Here is a 21,995-nt window from a genome sequence, read left to right as displayed (position 1 = left end):
GCAGCCCGAATATTAATTGCTTCCAAATATACTGTCTCCCTGAGAATGGCCAACTAAAACAGAGAATGGAGCTAAATTAGAGAGACTGGCAGCAGACTTGATAAGAAGTTGAGGCAAAATAGTACTGTTATAGGAATTCTAAGGTCTCAAATATAGAATAAATGTTGATAATTGCACAAGGCAAACAGATATACATAAGTATATAAGCTACATGTCTAAAATAGTACGGGAGAGCAATCCCAAAGCCACCTTGACTCTCCTAAAGACTTTCAATATTTCATCTGCCTCCTTAGCCCTCCTTGCCTGAGAACAGATAGGCAGATAGCAGTCAGGGGACGTTCCTGAAGGGATTCCTCTTCTATATCTATGAACCTCCTTTGTATTAATTATCATTGTTTGCCCAGATGTTCTATACTGAGGGACATTTGACAGGCATCCCAAATTTCTTATCAAATGCTAATGTTTTGTGTAAACTGTGTCTGGAACTGTGTGAAACTTGCCAAATCTTCAGGAACATCACACCTTGGCCTGCCTCAGCCACAGCAACCCCACTTTATGTGTGATGTAATTTCTGACTCTTTGTAGAGGGGATGTGCTTCTTCTCCACGCCAAAATGCAAACCCTTAAAAGAGATGTTTCTTCTTGGTTCTGGGTCTCTCTTGCCTCCTTGTAAGGAGGGGAGGGAGGCAAGAGAAAAATAAATATCTCCCTTGCATTCACTGCCTCCTGCCTCCATCCATTCATCTCTGAGCGATCATGGACTTAGGGGGATTCAGCCCCTTGGGGAGTTGGGCAGCAAAAGCCAACCACCCCTATTTTTCTATACAGTGGTACCTCTGGTTACCTACTTAATCCGTTCCGGAGGTCCGTACTTAACCTGAAACTGTTCTTAACCTGAAGCACCACTTTAGCTAATGGAGCCTCCCGCTGCTGCTGTGCCGCCGCCGCATGATTTCTGTTCTCAACCTGAAGCAAAGTTCTTAACCTGAGGTAATATTTCTGGGTTAGCAGAGTCTGTAACCTGAAGCATATATAACCTGAAGCGTATGTAACCTGAGATACCACTGTATCAGCTTGGAAAAAGACTATTTGAGCAGATTCTCTCCCCTACCCCCGATTTCATATATAAATAAAATCAATTACCTACGACCCAGTCCTTCTTTCTACACAATTAGGGCCCCAAATGAGACATTTTTCAGACATGGGCTCTCTCTCCTGTCCCCCAACACATCCCTGCTTAGAGATCATTTCACATTAGGAGTGTGTGTGTGTGTGTGTGTGTGTGTGTGTTTGTTTGTGTGTATTTCACTCTACCTCCCGTTCTGGAAGTCTGGTGATTTGAAACGGATCAATCGCAATAGAATTGTTCTATATTTTTATGAGCTAGCCTTTAGCCCTGGATGCTGGCCTTAAATTACTTGGATCATTCTGACATACCCTCCAACGTTTCTCCAATGAAAATAGGGACGCCCCATTCCATCATGATAATTTTTCTATTTATAACCCACACATCTTACTGGGTTGCCCCAGCTGCTCTGGGCAGCTTCCAACATATATAAAAACATAATAAAACATTAAACTTTTTTTTTTTTTAAGTTCCCTATACAGGATTGCCTTCAGACGGCTTGGGGGACAGATAACTCCATACCCTCCAACATTTCTCCAATGAAAACAGGGACATCCTAAGGAAATGTGGGACATTCCGGAATCAAATCAGAAACCAGGACGCCTTCTCTGAATCAGGGACCTCCCTGTGAAATGGGGAGACTTGGAGGGTCTCTTGTGACAACTCCCCACCCACACAATGCCGGTTGGTTCATCCCTGACGATTTCTGATAGTGTGCAATGAAGTTGGACCTGACTTTATCCTCTGAGAAACAACTTGAGGGATCACTCTCCCCAAAGCACGATGCATGGAGATTAATCACTGTGCATTCTTGGTGGCAATCCATCAAGTCCTTAATTGATGCCTCGCTGTTCTTTCTCCAGCCCACTTTGAATTCCTCTGGGGAGCTGCATTAACATGCTTCACTGAACCCGAGACACCACAGATATATAGAGAACCACCCTCCATTTGGTCATCCCACCAAAATGAAGAGGGACAGTACAATTATGTGGCTGGTTGGTTCTTTACGATCAGGGGGAGGCTGTAGCTCAGTGGCAAAAGTTCTGCTTTGCAGTCACAGAATCATGGAATTTGAAAAGGACCAAAGGGTCCTCTTGTCCATGGGTAGGCAAACTAAGGCCTGGGGGCTGGATCCAGCCCAATCGCCTTCTGAATCCAGCCCGTGGACGGTCAGGGAATCAGCGTGTTTTTACATGAGTAGAATGTGTCCTTTTATTTCAAATGCATCTCTGGGTTATTTGTGGGGCATAGGAATTCGTTCATTTCCCTCCCCCAATAATATAGTCCAGCCCCCCACAAGCTCTGAGGGACAGTGGACCAGCCCCCTGCTGAAAAAGTTTGCTGACCCCTGCTCTAGTCCAAACCCCCTGCAATGCAGGAATCTCAACTAAAGCATCCATGACAGATGGCCACCCAACTGCTGCTTAAAAAGCGCCAATGAAGGAGAGTCCACAACTGCCTGAGGGAGTCTGTTCCATAGTCAAACAGCTCTTATCCTCAGAAAGTTCTTCCTGGTGTCAGAAGATCCCAGGTTCAATTCCTGGCACCTCCAGGTAGGGCTGGGAACGACCCCTGCCTAAAATCATGGGGAGCTGCTGCCGGTCGGTGTATAATAATAATAATAATAATAATAATAATAATAATAATAAATTTATACCCCACGCATCTGGCTGGGTTTCCCCAGCCACTCTGGGCAGCTCCCAACAGAATTAAAAGCATAATAAAGCATCAAACATTTAAAGCTTCCCGATACAGGGCTGTCTTCAGATGTCTTATAAAAGTCAGGTCGTTGTTTATTTCCTTGACATCTGGTGGAAGGGTGTTCCACAGGGCGGGTGCCACCACCGAGAAGGCCCTCTGCCTGGTTCCCTGTAACTTCACTTCTCACAGCGAGGGAACTGCCAGAAGGCCATCAGAGGAAGACCTCAGTGTCTGGGCAGAACGATGGGGGTGAAGATGCTCCCAGGGGCGGAGCAAGGTGGGTGCTGTCCGCTCCGGGTGCCACCTCCGAGGGTGGTGACAAAATGTTGTGCGGCACTGAACATCTGTGAGAGAGAGTCTGTGAGAGAATCTGTGGGAGAGACACTTCCCCTCAGCTGTAGAGCTGCAGGCAGCCTCCTTGTCATAAGGCACATGATCTCCATTAAAAAGAAGCTCAACAACTCTGGCTCCCCTCAAAAGTATGCAATACAGTGGTACCTCGGGTTAGGTACTTCATTCGTTCCGGAGGTCTGTTCTTCACCTGAAACTGTTCTTCACCTGAAGCACCACTTTAGCCAATGGGGCCTCCTGCTGCTGCCGCACCGCCGGAGCACGATTTCTGTTCTCATCCTGAAGCAAAGTTCTTAACCAGAGTACTATTTCTGGGTTAGCAGAGTCTGTAACCTGAAGCGTATGTAACCTGAAGCGTATGTACCACTGTAAAGTCAAACCAGTTTTGCAGGCAATTTCCCCCCCCCCCAATGTGACAAGAAATTTTCTACACCAGGTACCACCCAACTTTGCTTTGCCACTGGATGCTCTGTCAGGTATACTGGGCTGAGGCTGTAGCCAGCCCCGAACTAGAAAGACCAATGGCCTGACTCAGTATAAGACAGTTTCTTTTTAAGGGAAGGCTCATAGCTCAGGGACGGAGCTTCTGATTTGCAGGAAGAAGGTCCCAGGTTCCATCCCTGGCATGGGCTGAGAGACACCCGAGGAAATGAGGCACAGAACCTTTTCCAATCCAAGCATCAGATCAAGGGAGCTCTCTACTAAAGGTAAAGGGGCCCCTGACCATTAGGTCTAGTCGTGGCCAACTCTGGGGTTGCGGCGCTCATCTCGCTTTATTGGCCGAGGGAGCCAGCGTACAGCTTCCGGGTCATGTGGCCAGCATGACTAAGTGCTTCTGGCGAACCAGAGCAGCACACGGAAACGCCGTTTACCTTCCCGCTGGAGCGGTACCTATTTATCTACTTGCACTTTGACGTGCTTTCGAACTGCTAGGTTGACAGGAGCAGGGACCGAGCAACAGGAGCTCACCCTGTCGCGGGGATTCGAACCACCGACCTTCTGATCGGCAAGTCCTAGGCTCTATGGTTTAACCCACAGCGCCACCTGCATCCTATTAGCTCTCTTCTAGAGGTCCCTTTTCATATTTACTTCTCTCTCTGCTTCTCCTTTCTCTTACTGCTGCAGGCCCCAAGAGGAAAGGAGCAGGTATGGTTTCGCATGCTGGCTTGGGGGAGGTTTGGACATTACAAGCGGAGAAAGGAGCATGACTGAAGATTTGGGGGGGGGGATTTAGGAGACCGTGTGTGTGTGTGTGTGTGTGTGTGTGTGTGTGTGTGTGTATGTATGTAATGAACGGCCTATGAAAATATTCCGGCCGAAAACTTAACGGTCCAGTCAAGTGCTCTGAAACAAAGAGCCAGTGTGGTGTAGTGGTTAAGAGCGGTAGTCTTGTAACCTGGGGACCCGGGTTCGTGTCTCCGCTCCTCCACATGCAGCTGCTGGGTGACCTTGGGCCAGTCACACTTCTTTGAAGTCTCTCAGCCCCACTCACCTCACAGAGTGTTTGTTGTGGGGGAGGAAGGGAAAGGAGAATGTTAGCCGCTTTGAGACTCCTTAAAGGGAGTGAAAGGCGGGATATCAAATCCAAACTCTTCTTCTTCTTCTTCAAGATTCCTGACTGGGGTTTCATTTAGAACCCATAGGTTGCTTCTGAGCCAGATTCCAGGCATATCCTGCAAAATTCCTGGGCGGGGGGAAATGGGACACCCCATTTTTTATTGCGAGGGAATGATGGCTATTTTGGTTGCTGTGACCTCACGCGATTTCGCAGCAGAATATCTCCCAGAAATCAATGCCCTTTTCTGCACCTTTCCCAGCTCTATGATCCTTTGGTTTGTTTCGTTGGAGAATGCATGTCTTGTCCACCCCCCCCCCTCCATTGGATATGCAGGTCCTGGTTCTTGACTGGTTCTTCCCTTCCGATCAGCTTACACGTTTTCTTTCTTCATCCCTCCCATGCCCTCTAATCCAGGTACCTGGTGTTACGATTCACAAGATCCTAAGTGTGGTAAGTACTTGAAATGAGGTTTTCAGTTTTTCTCTGTCTGCACTTCCATTTCTTCCCCAAAGAGCCATGGGAAATATAGTCTGTTAAGGGGGATGCGAAGTGTAGCTCTGTGCAGGGCAAATGACAGTCCCTGGGTTTCTGGGATAGAAGTCACGTGCATCAAATGTGCTTTAAATGCATGGGGTGTCTGGGCCCTAAGACAGTTTCCCCTCAACCTGGGGCCCCAAAAGATGTTTTGGACCACAACTCCCATCAGCCCCAGCTATGTCCTCCAGGCCTCTTGGTCTAGCTTGGAGCTTTCCAAACTTTCCATGTTGGTGACACACTTTTTCGACATGCATCATTTTGCGACACAGTAATTCACTTTTGCATCATTTCATAAAACTTAATAATTCAGTTTTACTAGCAAACTGGAGGTTAAAAGAATCCCTTTCCATGGATTGTAATTGAAAACTTATAAAAATTACACACACACACACACACACACACACACACACACACACAAACCTTGGTTCTCAAATGGCTTAGTTGATGAACAAATCAGAACCCAAACGCCTCAAACCTGGAAGTACTGTAAGTGTTCTGGTTCAAAAATGTTTTTCAGAAGCCGAATGTCCAGTGCGGTTGTAGGCTATTGTTTCTGGGGCACCAGACCAATCGGAAGCCGTGCCTTGGTATTTGAACATTTTTGGAAGTCGAACGGACTTCTGGAATGGATTACGTTCGAGAACCAAGGTACCACTGTATACAGTCACACCTTGGAAGTCGAACGGAATCCGTTCCAAAAGTCCAAATCACGGCTTCTGACTGGCTGCAGGAACCTTCCAGGATGCTCCCAGAGGCTCCAAGCTGGTTGGCTAGTAAATTATAAAGACAAGGAAAAATTTCTTACCGTCCTTTCTTTATTTCAATCTTTACAGAGAGAGGCTATAGAACCCAGCCCCTTGAATAATGGCGTTGTCCCGAGTGAACCTCCACCCTCCATCTCTCCCACTTCCTCATTCGTCACTTCTACGGCTGCTTCTATGTGCCCTCTGTCTTTGAGCTCTTTGCTCTCCTACTTTTAAGGCTCGCCGGGTTCTGGGCGATGGAGGGTCTGGGATACTTTCTAAAGACATTGTGTCAGCCAGCTGCCATTCTGCTTCTGCCTCCTCCTCTTCCATGATTTCCCAACTTTCCCCCTCATCTGCCTCTGAGCTGTGACCTCCCTCAAACCCCTTGTTGTCAATCTATACTGTCTTCCTCTTCCTCCTCCCTGGAAGGGTCAGGATGGGGAGGGGGTCTCCACCATTCCTCTTCCTCTGCCCAGTCCCTGACATTATCTCTCAGAACAACTGAAGAATCATAGAGGGGTCTTATGTGGCAGAAAGACGTGGGTACAAATGGTGTCCAGTCCAGAGCTTTTTTCAGCAGGAATTCACTGGAACTCAGTTCTGGCACCTCTCAGGTGGGCGCCATTGCCATTCCCTTGGTGAGTTCTGGCACCCCTTTTTCTAGAAAAATAACACTGGTCCAGCCTACCTAAGGGTTTCAGGCAAAAGGTGCTACCTAAATATGATGCGGATTGAACCCGAGTCCTTCTGCATGCAAGACAGATGTGCAGCACTGAGCTACATCCCTTCTCATAACAGTCCTCTGTAAAGTAGGAATGCTGTGCACTCACAATATATGTATATATTCTGCCCCTGAGCTGTAACCAATCCAGGGATGCCTTGAGAGAAGGTGGATATAAATAGGAATTTGGAATGGAATTGCTGTTGGTCTTCAGAGGCGATAATGCACACCAAAATAGCTCGTTTATCCTGTCAGACTAAAGATAGGTCCGGCGAGGAAACCCTGCTGAATTATAAATAAGAAAAAGCCCTGCTTCGTGATTATTAATGAAGGTCAGCTCAGCCAGAGGGCATCTCCCGTTGGCGGCAGGAGGCGAGGAAGGAAGAACAAAGAGACTAATGAGCGTGTTGGCTGAGGCATCTGCGTAGCAGACGTTTGCTGGCGGAGGTGTTGATTTTAATCGATACAAATAGCCTCCATTTAACTCAGGTGCAGGGGGAAGCCGTTTCCAATTCGAGGACTGCATTCCCTTCTGGGAAACCTTCCAGGAGCCGCAGGCCAGTGCTAAGTGGTGGGACCAGGGGAAGAAGAGCAACGGATGAGACTCTTATCTTCGTTCCAGCCATGCAGGAGCGGTCCACCCTTGAGGGGAGGTCAGGTGACCGCCTCGGGTGGCAGGATTCCCGGGGGAAACAGATGTGGACTCCAAGGAATGCATCACCTGCTGCCACTGCCACAGCCGCAGTGTGCTGACGTCAGTTGCACATGCTGCGGGGCGTGCTGATGTGCCATGCGGATGCCCCACGGCTTGACCGCATAATGCGAGCACACCCTGTGGTGTGTGTGCATGGCCGCTGCAGAACCTGGGGGGCCGGCCAGCCCTTTGATTTGAAATTTTTGGGGAGCCCAGGCCCCCTGGCCTCCACTACTCAGCGCCCCTGAACAATGGTGTCACAAGTACTCAGCCAGCTGCCCCATTATGTTCATCACGGTCAGGATGCTGTCAGTGGCTGCCGGCTGGATGCCCAGGAAAGTATAAGACAAGGAAAAGTTTCTTATTGTCCTTTTTTATTTCAGTCTTTACAGAGAGAGGCTATAGAACCCAGCCTCTTGGATAATGGCGTTGTCAAGAGTAAATCTCCACCCTCCATCTCTCCCACGTCCTCATTCATCTCCTCTACGGGTGCGGCTACATTCCCTCTGTCTTTGAGCTCTTTGCTCTCCTACTTTTAAGGCTCGCCAGGTTCTGGGAGATGGAGGGTCTGGGATGCTTTCTAATGACAAGGTGTCAGCTGGGTGTTGTTCTGGCTCTCCCATTATTTCCCAACTTTTCCCCTCATCTGCCTCTGAGCTGTGACCTCCCTCAAACCCCTGTTGTCAATCTATACTGCCTTCCTCTTCCTCCCCCCTGGAAGGGTCAGGATGGGGAGGGGGTCTCCACCATTCCTCCTCTGCCCAGTCCCTGACAATCACATTCTGCACCAGGCCCAGGGATAGCCCCACATAGAGTCCATTGCAGTCATCCAGCCTTGAGGTTACCAATGAATGGGCTACTGGAGAGCCAGTGTGGTGTAGTGGTTAAGAGCGATAGACTCGTAATCTGGTGAACCGGGTTCGCGTTCCCACTCCTCCACATGCAGCTGTTGGGTGACTTTGGGCCAGTCACACTTCTTTGAAGTCTCTCAGCCCCACTCACCTCACAGAGTGTTTGTTGTGGGGGAGGAAGGGAAAGGAGAATGTTAGCCGCTTTGAGGCTCCTTTGGGTAGTGATAAAGCGGGATATCAAATCGAAACTCTTCTTCTTCTTCTTCTTCTTCTTCTTCTTCTTCTTCTTCTTCTTCTTCTTCTTCTGTGATCAAGTTGTCCCTGGAAGGCCAAAAGTTTCCCTCACCTTCCTTCTGACAAGAAGCTTTGCTTCTCCACCCTTTGTAGAGTAAGGATTTCATCTGCCTTTGGGCCCATCTCTTCCTTTCTACCTCACTCTTCCCTTCTCCTTAGGTCCTTTGCACTGGAAGGACATCATGATAACCTGTGGGGGAGAGAACCAGTCGCCCATTAACATCGACAGGAGGAAAACTCAACGAGACAGGAACCTCGACGAGATCTTGTTTGAAGGCTACGACCAGGCGCCTCCTGGCAGGTGGAGACTGATAAACGATGGACACTCAGGTGGGCATGGAGAGGACACAGCTTCTTCTTGAGATGTTTTCCAAGTCCACATTCACACCATACATTTAAAGCACGATGAGAACACGTTCAACAGTCATGGCTTCCCCCAAAGAATTCTGGGAGCTGTAGCTTGTTATGGGTGCTGAGAGTTGTTAGGAGATACCTAATTCCCTCCCAGAGCTACAATTCACAGAGTGGTTCAACTATCAATCCCACTTTTCTGGGAACTCTGGAAACTGAGGGGAAAAGGAGGTCTCTTAACAACTTTCAGCACACTTATTGAACCACAGCTCCCAAAATTCTTTGGGCAAAGCCATGACTGTTTAACGTGGCATCACAGTGATTTAAAGGTCTGGTGTGAATGTGGGCCAAGTGTTTTCTATATAGTACTCATTTTTGCATCCTTAAGATATCAATGACATCCCTTCTTCTCTTTCCATGGTTCATTTTACATATCATAAATCCCTGCAAATTTTACAGAAACTATACCATTCAGTATTCCATTATTACATCCATCAAAACTCATTTACACTGTTGAATTTATTTTAATGCTGCCAACATTTTTAAGTGTACACAATTTCCCCCATATATTCAATAAACATTTTCCAATCTTCTCTAAACGTATGTTCTTCTTGTTCTCTTATTCTATATGTTAAGTCTCAACTTGAGTTGCCATTCTTCTTTGGTTGGAACCTCGCTCGCTTTCCATTTTGGGGCTAACAAAGCACGGGCTGCAGTAATAGCATACATAAATAACCTTGGGCCAAGTGTTTTCTAATGCAGGTTTAGAGAACCTTTCTAAGGTCTTGTGTTGCATTAGTGTAGTACTGTCTGTCTCTGAACTCTCTCTTTTTGACCGGGCCTCCTTGGCAGTTGTCATGAACCTAGATGGAGCATCTGCTGCAGATCAAATTAACATCACCAAAGGAGGACTTCAGGACACGTACCGGGCCTTGAATTTCCACTTCCACTGGGGGGACCTCAGTCGAAATGGCTCAGAGCACACCGTTGATGGTCAGCAGTACCCAATGGAGGTACATTGAGCTTCCCAACTTTGATTTTCTTAGCAATGTCGTGCGGCATTGAAAAGGCCCCACCTAGAATAGTCATAACCCACGTTCACACTATACATTAAAATCACTAGGATACTATTTTCAATAGTCATGGCTTCCACCAGAGAATTTTGGGAGATGAGGTTCATTAAGTGCACTGAGAGTTGTTAGGAGAGACCCCTGTTCCCTCACAGATCAACAGTTCTCAGACTGGTTTAACAATCCCTCCCTCTTCCCAGGGTGGCGCTGTGGTCTAAAACATTGATCTCTTGGGCTTGCCAGTCAGAAGGTCAGTGAATCCCCGCGATGGGGTGAGCTCCCGTTGCTCTGTTCCAGCTCCTGCCAACCAAGCAGTGTGAAAGCACGCCAGTGCAAGTAGATAAATAGGTACTACTGTGGTGGGAAGGTAAATGGCATTTCCATGCACTCTGGCTTCCGCTGCAGTGTCCCATTGTGCCAGAAGCGGTTTAGTCCTGCTGGCCACATGACCCGGAAATCTGTCTGTGGACAAATGCCGTCTCCCTCAGCCTGAAAGCAAAATGGGCGCCACAACCTCATAGTCATCTTTGACTGGACTCAACTGTCCAGGGATTTACCTTTTTTTAACCTTTCCAGGGAACAATTGGAACTATGGCTCTGTGAGGGGAATAGGGGGCACCTAACAACTCTCAGCACCCTTAACAAACCACACTTCCCAGAATTCTTTGGTGGAAGCCATGACTGTTTGAAACTGTATACTTGTGAAAGCCAATGTGGTGTGGTGGTTAGAGTGTTGGACTAGGGCCTGGGAGACCTGGGTTCAAATCCCCACTCAGTCATTAAGCTCACCAGGTGGTCTTGAGCCAGTCACTGCCTCTCAGCTTAACACCCCTTGCAGGGTTGTTGTGAGCTTAAAATGGGGAGGGACAAACCACATGTACCACCTTGAGCTCCTTGGAGGAAAAGGGGGGTGTATAAATGCAAGAAATAAGTAAAAATTGTGCCGTAAATCTGTGGTGCGAATGTGTTTTTACTCATAATCACAGTCGTAGGCCACATTTTCCCCAAGTACATCTATGCTCAAAGAGGTTCGTGTAAAACAAAACAAAAATACAGTACAGTGGTACCTCGGGTTAAGTACTTAATTCGTTCCGGAGGTCCGTTCTCAACCTGAAACTGTTCTTAACCTGAAGCACCACTTTAGCTAATGGGGCCTTCTGCTGCCGCCGCGCCGCCGGAGCACGATTTCTGTTCTCATCCTGAAGCAAAGTTCTTAACCCGAGGTAATATTTCTGCGTTAGCGGACTCTGTAACCTGAAGCGTATGTAACCCGAGGTACCCCTGTAGTACAATAAAATAAAATCAAGAAATACAGTGCCTGAAATGACCCCCATAACCACACCACCTCCAATTTTCCAAGACTGATCTATTCAGAAATTGATCTGTCTCCAACCTTCAGGGTAGAAGTGGAGACACGGTTCTGATATTGTTTGTTGGAATAGGGAACAGCCACTCCATTAAATGGCGTACAGTGAATAACCCTAAATCAGCTCTCTGTATTATATTTAGCAAGAAGCTACTAATTAGGCAAGACCCCTGGCCCTTCCACCTTTGATCTTGCTAAACGATGGACAAACCAGCCATTCGCCATGATAGCTGAAATGAGGATGACATGAAAGGGTTCTTTTTCATTATTTTAAAAAAAGAAGGCGGCTCTGGGATGATTACAGGCAACTAGTCCTATCATTTCGATTATCTTTAACTGTTAAATACAGAGTATGAAAACAGGTTGTAAAAATATAATGAGGTGTTTTGTTTTTACCTTAGAGTTACAATCGGCCATTTTGGGGACAGCATGTCAAATGCCATAATAGTGCCATGGAAGTGGTATCGGTCTACATAATCACGCACAGAGAAATTCCGCAGAGATAGTGGAAGTGGCGAGAGAAGGGGTAAAAGACATATAGGTCCCGTCCAACCCATACGCTCATACCATGATGTCCCTTTCACAGTCATGGAGCATCCTGGGAACTGTCATTTGTTAAGGGTGCTGGGAGTTGCAGCTCTGTGATCTCAGTGCTCTTAACAAACCACCATTCCCAGGATTCTCCGTGACTACTACCGCCATATCTGTTGCCCCATAAGACACACCTGACCGTTAGACGCACCTAGTTTTTAGAAGGGGAATGCAAGAATTTTATTTTTTTTTTAAGGGAGTGCTGAGCACAGCCTGTATGCATCCCAGTGTGATGGACCCGGGGGGGGGGGCGGTTACCGAGAGGCGTGGTCAGAGTCTGGTCCTGGGTCAAGGGTCTGGAGACTGTCCATCAAGGGCGAAGTGGGGTCCAAAGCAAGAAGCCAGGTGTGGTTGGGAACTCCGGAAGAACAGGTCTGGGTGCTGGCGGAAACAGGTTTCCAACTACGTTGCTCCTGCAACCTGGGACTGGGCTGACTGGCCTTTATCTCCTCTGAGTCCCGGTCCACAGGTGACCCGCCTCTCCTGGCCTTAAGGCGAGCTCTCCTCCTGAGAGCACTTAGTTCCCTCTGCCTCTCTGCCCTGAGCCTCTGCAGCTCAGGAGAGGCTGGAGGGTTACTGGACCCAGGGGGAGACTCACCTTCCCCTGACAGGGCTGGGAGAGGTGCACCTGCAGGCAATGGGTCCTCAATCACCTCCGGAGCCAGAGTGGATACACCTGGTGTCTGCTCCTGAGGATCCAGCACAGGTGCAGGCTCTTCAGATTCAAGGCCCTGCCCTGGCTCAGCCGGCCCTGGAGGCGGGGACTCCTGTGCAGGCTGGGACTCCTCAGGTTCAGCTTCTGAATCAGATTCCCAGGCCATCACAGCCAGGCTCTGCTCAGCGCTCACTTTCACGAGCCGCGTGGAACGTGTGTGCGGCGCTTGCAGACTTTTCCCCAGGAGGGAGAAGCCCCCAAGAGCCCCACACACGCTCCACGCAGCTAGTGAAAGGGAGTGCTGCTCTTGGGGGCTTTTCCGGGAGGTGGGGGAAGGGACTGAGGGGCTGCCCTCTGCCCCTTCCTCCACCTCCCACAAAAGCAAGCAAGAGCCGTGCGCTCTTTAAAGTGTGTGCGGCTCCTGCGGGCGTTTCTACGAGGTGGGAGAAGGGACTGAGGCTGTCAGTCAGTCCCTTTTCCCTCCTGGGGAAAAGCCTGCAAGAGCCGCACGGAGCGTGTGTGCGGCTCTTGGGGGCTTTTCCTGCCTGCCTCCCACCTGCATTTGCTCTATAAGATGCACACACATTTCCCCTTACTTTTTAGGAGGGAAAAAGTGTGTCTTATGGAGCGAAAAATACGGTAAATAATGATAAGAAGAAGAATAATCTTTATTGTGGTCCAAAAACCAGTAACATAGATTCAGAATAAAATGCAGATTCATACAGACAACCCCCCGGGACAGGGAGACTGAGACGATATTTGTTTAGTCTTAATGCCACCTTCTGTCTTGTACCATCTGGGCTATGATACTGCCCTTGAATCTCTGAGGCAAAGGCTTGGGACATATCACATAGCGATCTCCAATCTCAATCTCATGTTATCTGTGGTCCGATAGCAGTAGGAATTCATTACGGGTACAATTTTCCTGCATATCTTAGAAATCTGTCTGTGCCAACTTATCGGCGTCTCTTTACCAAAGGCAGATTAAATGTATTTCCATCAGAAGTGCTAAATGGCAGACTGAGAGGCATCCCTTATCAGAATAGGCTCTGTGTATGCATTCAGGGCGTCGATTGCATGAGGCATATCCTACTGCATTGCAGACAATATGAGCAAACTAGGGATCTATTGGGATCCGGGTGGAGCTGGGGTCTAAACCACTGAGCCTTGGGCTTGCCGATTGAAAGGTTGGCGAATAGAATCCCTGCGACGGGGTGAGCTCTTGTTGCTCGGTCCCAGCTCCTGCCAACCTAGCAGTTCAAAAGCACATCAAAGTGAAAGATAAATAGGTACCGCTTCGGTGGGAAAGTAAGCGGCATTTCCGTGCGCTGCTCTGGTTTCACCAGAAGTGGCTTAGTCATGCTGGCCACATGACCTGGAAAAGCTGTCTGTGGACAAACACTGGCTCTCTCGGCCAGTAAAGCGAGATGAGTGCCACAACCCCAGAGTCGTTCACTATTGGACGTAACTGTCAGGGGTCCTTTACCTTTACCTTTTTAGGGATCTATTGATTAAACCCCTACTGGCAAATCAGCCGAGTAAATCTGAAGACTACTATACTAAATATCTTCTGGACGACAGGTCTAATGATATCACAGTGGCCGTGGCAAAATTTCTTTTGGTAGTCTTACTAAATAGTGTTTTAAGTCTAACCATAAAAGGTAAAGGGACCCCTGACTATTAGGTCCAGTCATGGCCGACTCTGGGGTTGCGGCGCTCATCTCTTAATTGGCTGAGGGAGCTGGCGTACAGCTTCCGGGTCATGTGGCCAGCATGACTAAGCCGCTTCTGGCGAACCAGAGCAGCGCACGTAAATGCCGTTTACCTTCCTGCCGGAGCGGTACCTATTTATGTCCTTGCACTTTGACGTGCTTTCGAACTGCTAGATTGGCAGGAGCAGGGACCGAGCAACGGGAGCTCACCCCGGCGCGGGGATTCAAACTGCCGACCTTCTGATCGGCAAATTCTAGGCTCTGTGGTTTAACCCACAGTGCCACCCGTGTCCCATAGTGTAACCATAGTTGAAGGAAAGAATAGGGTGTTTTGGAGCACATTCTAGACCACAGCTTCCCAAACTTTTCATGCTGGTTACACACGTTTTAGACATGCATCGTTTCGCGGCACAGTAGTTCAGTTTTACTAGCAAACCAGAACGAACCCCTTTCCAGCCCTTGGAGGAACGTGGGGAGTGTTCGTGTGACACACCTACACACTGCAGCCGACACACAAATGTCGCGACACAGGGTTTGGAAAGCTCTATTTTCAGGGCTGCCATATGTCCACATCACCGGGATTTTAAAGGCGTAATTTACGTCCTGCGGGGGGGGGGGGGATTTGTCCTGGGTCTTAGACGAGTTAAATTTTCCCACACTTTTGGGGTGTCCTGGTTTTTGCTTTTTGAAATATGGCAACTCTATCAGTTCTAGCTCTTTGACTTTGATTTCAAGACTGAGTTTGCATTCTTTTGAGACAAAATTATCCCCTGGGCAACTCTCTTAATTTCAGCTGCCAGATTTAGGCAGGGGAAAGTCCCGTTTGTTGTTAAGCAAATTGGGATTCGGAACCCTTTGCCAATCTGTGACAAGTCACCCAGGGACCTACCAGTTGACCCCCCCTCCCCTGCTTTAAAGTCTGCCAGTGAATGAATATCCCCAAAGTTGCTCTGAATAACTCTCGTTTTGTTTTCCACAGCTCCACATTGTTCACATGAACACCAAGTACAAAACCATCACAGAAGCCAAAGGGCACCCCAATGGACTTGCTGTCTTGGGCTTCTTGTTTAAGGTATCTCCTGAGAAGCAGCTGCTGTTATGTTATTTAAAGTACCTACAGGAGACACACATTCATATATGTTCATTCTCATCTATCTATCTATCTATCTATCTATGGTATCTATCTATCTATCTATCTATCTATCTATCTATCTATCTATCTATGGTATCTATCTATCTATCTATCTATCTATCTATCTATCTATCTATCATCTATCTATCTATCTATCTATCTATCTATCTATCTATCTATCATCTATCTATCTATCTATCTATCTATCTATCATCTATCTATCATCTATCTATCTATCTATCTATCTATCTATCTATCTATCTATCTATCTATCTAATCTATCTATCTATCATCTATATCTATCTATCTATCATATCTATCTATCTATCTATCTATCTATCTATCTATCTCTATCTCTATCTATCTATCTATCTATCATCTATCTCTATCTATCTATCTATCTATCTATCGATCATCTATCTATCATCTATCTATCTATCTATCTATCTATCTATCTATCTATCTATATCTATCATCTATCTATCTATCTATCTATCATCTATCTATCTATCTATCTATCTATCTATATCTATCTATCTATCTATCTCTATCTATATCTATCATCTATCTATCTATCTATCTATCTATCTATCTATCTATCTATCATCTATCTATCTATCTATCTATCTATCTATCTATCTATCTATCATCTATCATCTATCTATCTAATCTATCTCTATCTATCTATATCTATCTATCTATCTATCTATCTATCTATCTATCTATCTATCTATCTATCTATCTATCATCTATCTCTATCTATCTATCTATCTATCTATCTATCTATCTATCTATCTGTCTATCTATCTATCTCTATCTATCTATCTATCTATCTATCTATCTATCTATCTATCTATCTATCTAATCTATCATCTATCTCTCATATATATATATCTCTCTCTCATCTATCTCTATCATCCATCCATCCATCCATCCATCCATCCATCCATAATTTAGGTTCATTTGCAAAATTCTAACTGAAGTACTTGAAGCAAGGTTTTCAGAGGCCATGTTTACAACGTGGGGAGGAGACTGTATCCTGTTTGGTTACCTTTGTTTGTCTGCTTGATGCTGGAGGGGTAACAGCTTGAGGGCAAAGGGAATTTGCAATGGGTCAGGCACCAAAGATGCATACTAGATTTTTGCACTGCAGGTATCTGATGCAGACAATACCAATTACAACACCATCGTCACTGGCCTGAGGAATATCACTCGTGCAGGTGAGCATCGAACCTCAGGCAATCCTTTAGAATGCTTGGATTTGGTGGATCAGGGCCACATGCACACCATACATTTTTGGGGCTCTTGCTTGTGCTTGGTACCAATTGATTATTGCCTAAGGGAAAGCAACATGCCAGCAAGTTTGGGTGAATCTACCAATTTCAGTTTCTTTTCTTTTCTTTTAAATAATATTTTTATTAGTTTTCACTTACAATCCAATAATAGCTTCATTATAACAATGCCAATTATTGATACCAATTGTTCAAATACTGAATTATATCATTTAGATAGTGGGCCCCCATGTGCTAGATTTGATAAATTGATTATTTGCTTTATCTCTGCGCTCCAAAATCTTATTAATTTCCATTACATTCCGGTCATCATAATAATCTCTTATACAACAACTGCAATATTAATAACTTCTATTCATGTTGACATGTTAAATGATTTATAAAGCTACAAGCAAGGAACTCAAACTATATCTCTGTTCTTCCTGTGTGTGGCAATTATTCTGTCTGTGGTGTTTCTTCCTCTCCTTGTCAGATATTATGTCTTTCTTTCCACTGGTTGTTGCTGTTAACCATCATGCCTTAGGCGGAGCTAATATCCCGTTGTCGTCCCAGAAATCCAGTTTCTTATTTTCGTAGTCTTGTGTTCCCCCTTCACATCAATTTATTTTAAAAATAAATAAAAGTGCTCATGAAAATCCAGCAGGATCTTAGTGCGAATTCCCCTCACAGGCACGTTTTAGCAGAGCAATTTCCCCTACGGCAGGGCATTTCTGTACGTTCTCCATTTGAAATGGAGTTGCGTGTTGAGGACCCCCAAGACAACCCTGAATAAAAACACGTTCACACATCATTTTTGTTTTGGTTTTTGGCATAATTTTGGCCACAACTTTATTGAATTACAGTAAGTGAGTGACACGGGTGGCGCTGTGGGTTAAACCACAGAGCCTAGGACTTGCCGATCAGAAGGTCGGCGGTTCAAATCCCCACAACGGGGTGAGCTCCTGTTGCTCGGTCTCAGCTCCTGCCAACCTAGCAGCTCGAAAGCACATCAAAGTGCAAGTAGATAAATAGGTACCACTCCGGCGGGAAGGTAAACGGTGTTTCCGTGCGCTGCTCTGGTTCGCCAGAAGCACTTAGTCATGCTGGCCACATGACCCGGAAGCTGTACGCTGGCTCCCTCGGCCAATAAAGCGAGATGAGCGCCGCAACCCCAGAGTCGGTCACGACTGGACCTAATGGTCAGGGGTCCTCTTTACCCTTTACCAAGTGAGTGGTTGCTTAGGCATTTTTTAGCGATTATCTGTTCCCACTTGGAGGTAGGAACAGAACTGACAACCACACCTGCGCGGAAGTCAGTAAGGGTAAGCCATTTTGAGGAGAGAAAAAGCTGGGCGCCAGGCTCGCACCTCTCCCCAAATGCTCCCAGGGGCTCTTGCATGGCCCTAGCCCTTTGTAAGGGATACGGACGAAAGCATGGTGAGCCCCTGGATTCCTTTAATGGAATACCCTTGCAGCAGCAGCATTGGAGGGGCAGGCACAGCCAACCTCATCCCCTCTACCAACCAAAAAATTAACCAATGCCTAAGCGCAACTTACAAGTTGTGACGATTTGCTACGCAGTAGGCAAAACCCAAATGGCACCAGCCAATCAGCCAAATGGTAAAATTCCTACCAGTCCCCTGCTCCAAAGCAAACAATCCCATGACAGGCCTAGGAAGGTCAGTGCAAACAAACCCTAAATAAAGGGAGGGTGGGTGGGTAATCCGATGAGCGCAGCGAAAAGAAGCAGCTCGACGCTGCACATAGGGACCTATATAGCACCCCCATCAATCAAATAAAATTGCAACAATCAATTTTCCCCAGCAACATTGGAGGTGCCCAATCAAATCCGTGGCCACCCAAACTAACCCGCCCAGCAACAGGGAATGTCATGGTTGCTCCCACCGCAACACGTGCTCTCCATGAAGGAGAACCTGCTTTCTCATTTCCCTTCCTCACACTCCAGTGAGAGAGCCAGTGTGGTGTAGTGGCTAAGACCAGTGGACTCGTAATCTGGTGAACCGGGTTCGATTCCCCGCTCCTCCACATGCAGCTGCTGGGTGACCTTGGGCTAGTCACACTTCTCTGAAGTCTCTCAGCCTCACTCACCTCACAGAGTGTTTGTTGTGGGGGAGGAAGAGAAAGGAAAATGTTGGCTGCTTTGAGACTCCTTTGGGTAGTGGTACAGCGGGATATCAAATCCAAACCCCAATTCTCTGTTTCTGTTTCTCTGCTTAGAGGATTATGTCGAGCTGGCCTCCACGTTTTCTCTGAGCAACCTCCTCCCCAACATGGCCTTACTCTCCAAATATTATCGCTACAAGGGCTCCCTCACCACCCCAAACTGCGAAGAAGTGGTGCAATGGACTGTGTTCGAAGAGAACATCCCAATCAGCAAGTCGCAGGTGAGAAAACCAAACATTTCTATGTCCATGTTGCTCTTGTTTCTCATTTTAGCTGAAAAAGGCTGTGGCTTTCCAAAACCAAAATAACCCAATACATCACGATTCTTCTGCTTGTTTCTTTCACACAGAGAAGCCTCCAGAACCCTCTTGAATTATAGTAATTAGAATAGGAAATAGTACCTCAGGTACTCTACACATCAGATCAACGCTTTCTGCACTAAGAAATGCAAACTGACACTTTCCACTTTCAGCGTCATATGACAAACGGTTTATAAATCTTTCTAAATGAATACAGTGGTACCTCGGGTTAAGTACTTAATTCTTTCCAGAGGTCCGTTCTTAACCTGAAACTGTTCTTAACCTGAAGCACCACTTTAGCTAATGGGGCCTCCTGCTGCCGCTGTACCACCGGAGCACAATTTCTGTTCTTATCCTAAAGCAAAGTTCTTAACCTGAAGCACTATTTCTGGGTTAGTGGAGTATGTAACCTGAAGCGTATGTAACCTGAAAGTGCATGTAACCTGCAGCGTATGTAACCAGAGGTACTACTGTACATGCCAGCACCTAGCCCCTAGTAACTGCTAAACCATTCTCTCATTCCTCTATTTAGCTGAATGCATTTGTCAACACTCTTTACTACAAAAGCGCTGGAACGACTTCCCTGAAAATGACCAACAACTTCCGCCCACCGCAGCCTCTTCATGGTCGCAAAGTCTACGCTTCCAGAGACGCCACCGTTAGCCGTGGCTCCCCACTGGCTGTCAATCATCTCTTCCCTCTGCTTTTGGCTGTTTTGCTTGGCCAGCTTTCTGGCCCCTCCTAGGTGTCTCTATCGAGTTCAATAATTACGATGGGTGATGGCTTCGTGGCATCTTCATATCCATGCATCTTCACTGTGATCCTTTTCTAGCCGCTGATCTGAACATTGAATGAGTTGGAGCAAAACTGGCAACGAGAAAAGAACGCAACATCTGACGATTGTATTTTGCTTATTTTTTGGGGAAAGGTGCTTTCATCCTGTTAACAGACTGGCTCAAAATCCCGAGAAGGCCTCCAGAAATCCTGTCGGCATTGCTGAGGAATTAGTGGCAAACTGGTGTTACTTAGCAAAAAAAAAAAAAAAGTGTGCTGAATGAAAAAATGTAGGGTGCCAAATTTTCTGATGCCTGAAGGCAGCCTTGTTAATCTTTCTGCATTTTCCTGCAAAGGTGGCCTGTTTATGTTGCGTGGCGAGTTCCCCCCCCCCAGTGGAAATAAAGACACATGACACAAATATTAAGGTTAATGGGCTAATTAAGGCCACAACTTTATTGGTTATAGGTGATGAGCGATATTGGCTTAGGCATTGGTCCTAACCGACTATATCTGGCTTCAGCCTGTTCACTTGAAGTCCGGGAAGGGTTAACCACCAGTAGGGGGTGTCCTGCTGATGCACATCAACTAGGAACTCCCCTGGGGTCACTGCTTGGGGGCGTTCCTTAGCCCCTCACCTCCATAGGCTTCGGACAGGGCCACGCCCCCCAGAATCCTTTAACGGACTACCCTTCAATATGCGGGGCAGGTGATGGCGCTTCCTCCCCTCTTCCATCTACAAAACAATACCAATACCAATGCCTAACTGCCAATACCAAGAAAGTTGTGACGATTTGCTGTGAGGTAGGCGAAAACCCAAGTGGCTGGTGCCAATTTGCCAAGTGAAAAAAATTCCTACCAGGCTCCTCAATGGTGACCAACCGAGGTCCATAGCAAGGTCAAGGAACGAAAACCTCAAAGGGCGGGAGGGTGGGAAACAGGAGCAGCTGGAGGAAGCAACAGAGGGAGATCCCCGGCCGTGCCCCCTTTAAATAGGTCAGGCCACGCCCCCAGAGCCAGCCGATTGGCTGTCCAGGGGGTGACGCGGTCGGGGATTCCCCAATCGTGCGGAAGCTGAGCGCCAGGCGCTGTGCGCATGGTAGGGGCGTGAAGCCCGCAACACCACCTCTTTTGCAGGGCGGAAGTGGCTTTATCACAAAAGTTGTGGCCTACACAATTATCAAAATTTTCTGATCTACCCTCCAGAAAGCATATGGTGCTTCACGCATATCAATAGTACTAGGTTGAATATATAGAGGCAACTTATGTATATAGCAAGGTGCTCTTTTAGGGTTCAAAAACCTCTAATGAAACTTTAGTCCTGCCCTTGAATTGCTTCGAGGACAGAACTGGACTAGGTCAGCTATTCCCTGTGTGGAGCCCCACCGTTACGATGCTGCAGCCAACTTGTTTTTAGATGATCTCACTTCAGCAAAAGCTCCAGCTGCCACAGTGTCCTTGTCATTTGGTGCCTTTGCCATTACCCGAGTTGCTAGACATTTTGCCAGGTCTGCCTTGCTGCCAGCTAATGTCCTGTAATCCTTGCGAAGGTAGCTGCAAAATATTCAAGATATTCAAAATATTCAAAATATTCAAAATATTTAAGATGGGGAAAGAAAACATGATAGGTTTGATAGACCACTTGCAGAAACCAAAAACGGCAATATTGGTGGCCATTTTCCAAGATGGCGGCCAAGTGCCTAAGCAACAAAAAATAAGCATCCTTGATATTTAAATCCAGCACACTTCCCTCCCGTACAGAAATAGCATCACTTGCACCTAATTTCCCCCTGTCTGTTGTTAGTCTTGGAAAAGAAATCTAGTCTAGATTTGGATTCTCAGATGTTGCTGGACTAGAACTCCCATCATCCCTAGCTGGGAAGCGCCATTCTTATAAGATGATGGGGGTTTAATCTAGCAGCATCCAGTAACCCAAAGGGGAAAGGCTGGCCTAGCCTATAAGACACACACCTCAATCTACAAGTTGTGTATAGTTGCATTGAAATGGATA

The 21,995-nt window shown here is 46.8% G+C and overlaps 1 protein-coding gene across 4 annotated transcripts in view; it reads left to right on the top strand.

Moving 5' to 3' along the window:
• The window catches only part of LOC309330893 (carbonic anhydrase 15-like), a 41,946-nt gene extending 20,382 nt beyond the window's left edge, over positions 1 to 21,564 (top strand). Inside the window, exons 1-9 of one of the 4 annotated variants that reach the window (XM_081842830.1) lie at positions 3,590 to 3,885; positions 4,250 to 4,324; positions 5,151 to 5,186; positions 8,739 to 8,909; positions 9,783 to 9,943; positions 15,304 to 15,396; positions 16,610 to 16,676; positions 18,966 to 19,132; positions 19,743 to 21,564. In XM_081842830.1, coding sequence (XP_081698956.1) covers positions 3,828 to 3,885; positions 4,250 to 4,324; positions 5,151 to 5,186; positions 8,739 to 8,909; positions 9,783 to 9,943; positions 15,304 to 15,396; positions 16,610 to 16,676; positions 18,966 to 19,132; positions 19,743 to 19,955 — 1,041 coding nt within the window. In that variant the 5' untranslated portion in view covers positions 3,590 to 3,827 and the 3' untranslated portion in view covers positions 19,956 to 21,564. Of the gene's footprint in view, positions 1 to 1,639; positions 1,811 to 3,589; positions 3,886 to 4,249; positions 4,325 to 5,150; positions 5,187 to 8,738; positions 8,910 to 9,782; positions 9,944 to 15,303; positions 15,397 to 16,609; positions 16,677 to 18,965; positions 19,133 to 19,742 lie in introns of those variants that run through there. The other 3 variants (XM_081842831.1, XM_081842833.1, XM_081842832.1) reach the window with 3 other exon arrangements.
• The last annotated feature ends 431 nt before the right edge of the window (positions 21,565 to 21,995 follow it).

Source organism: Podarcis erhardii (assembly GCF_964252035.2).
Source record: "Podarcis erhardii genome assembly, chromosome: 15".
Taxonomy (NCBI): domain Eukaryota; kingdom Metazoa; phylum Chordata; class Lepidosauria; order Squamata; family Lacertidae; genus Podarcis; species Podarcis erhardii.
Note: the sequence above shows the minus strand (reverse complement) of the source record. Positions and strands in the feature narration are given on the sequence as shown.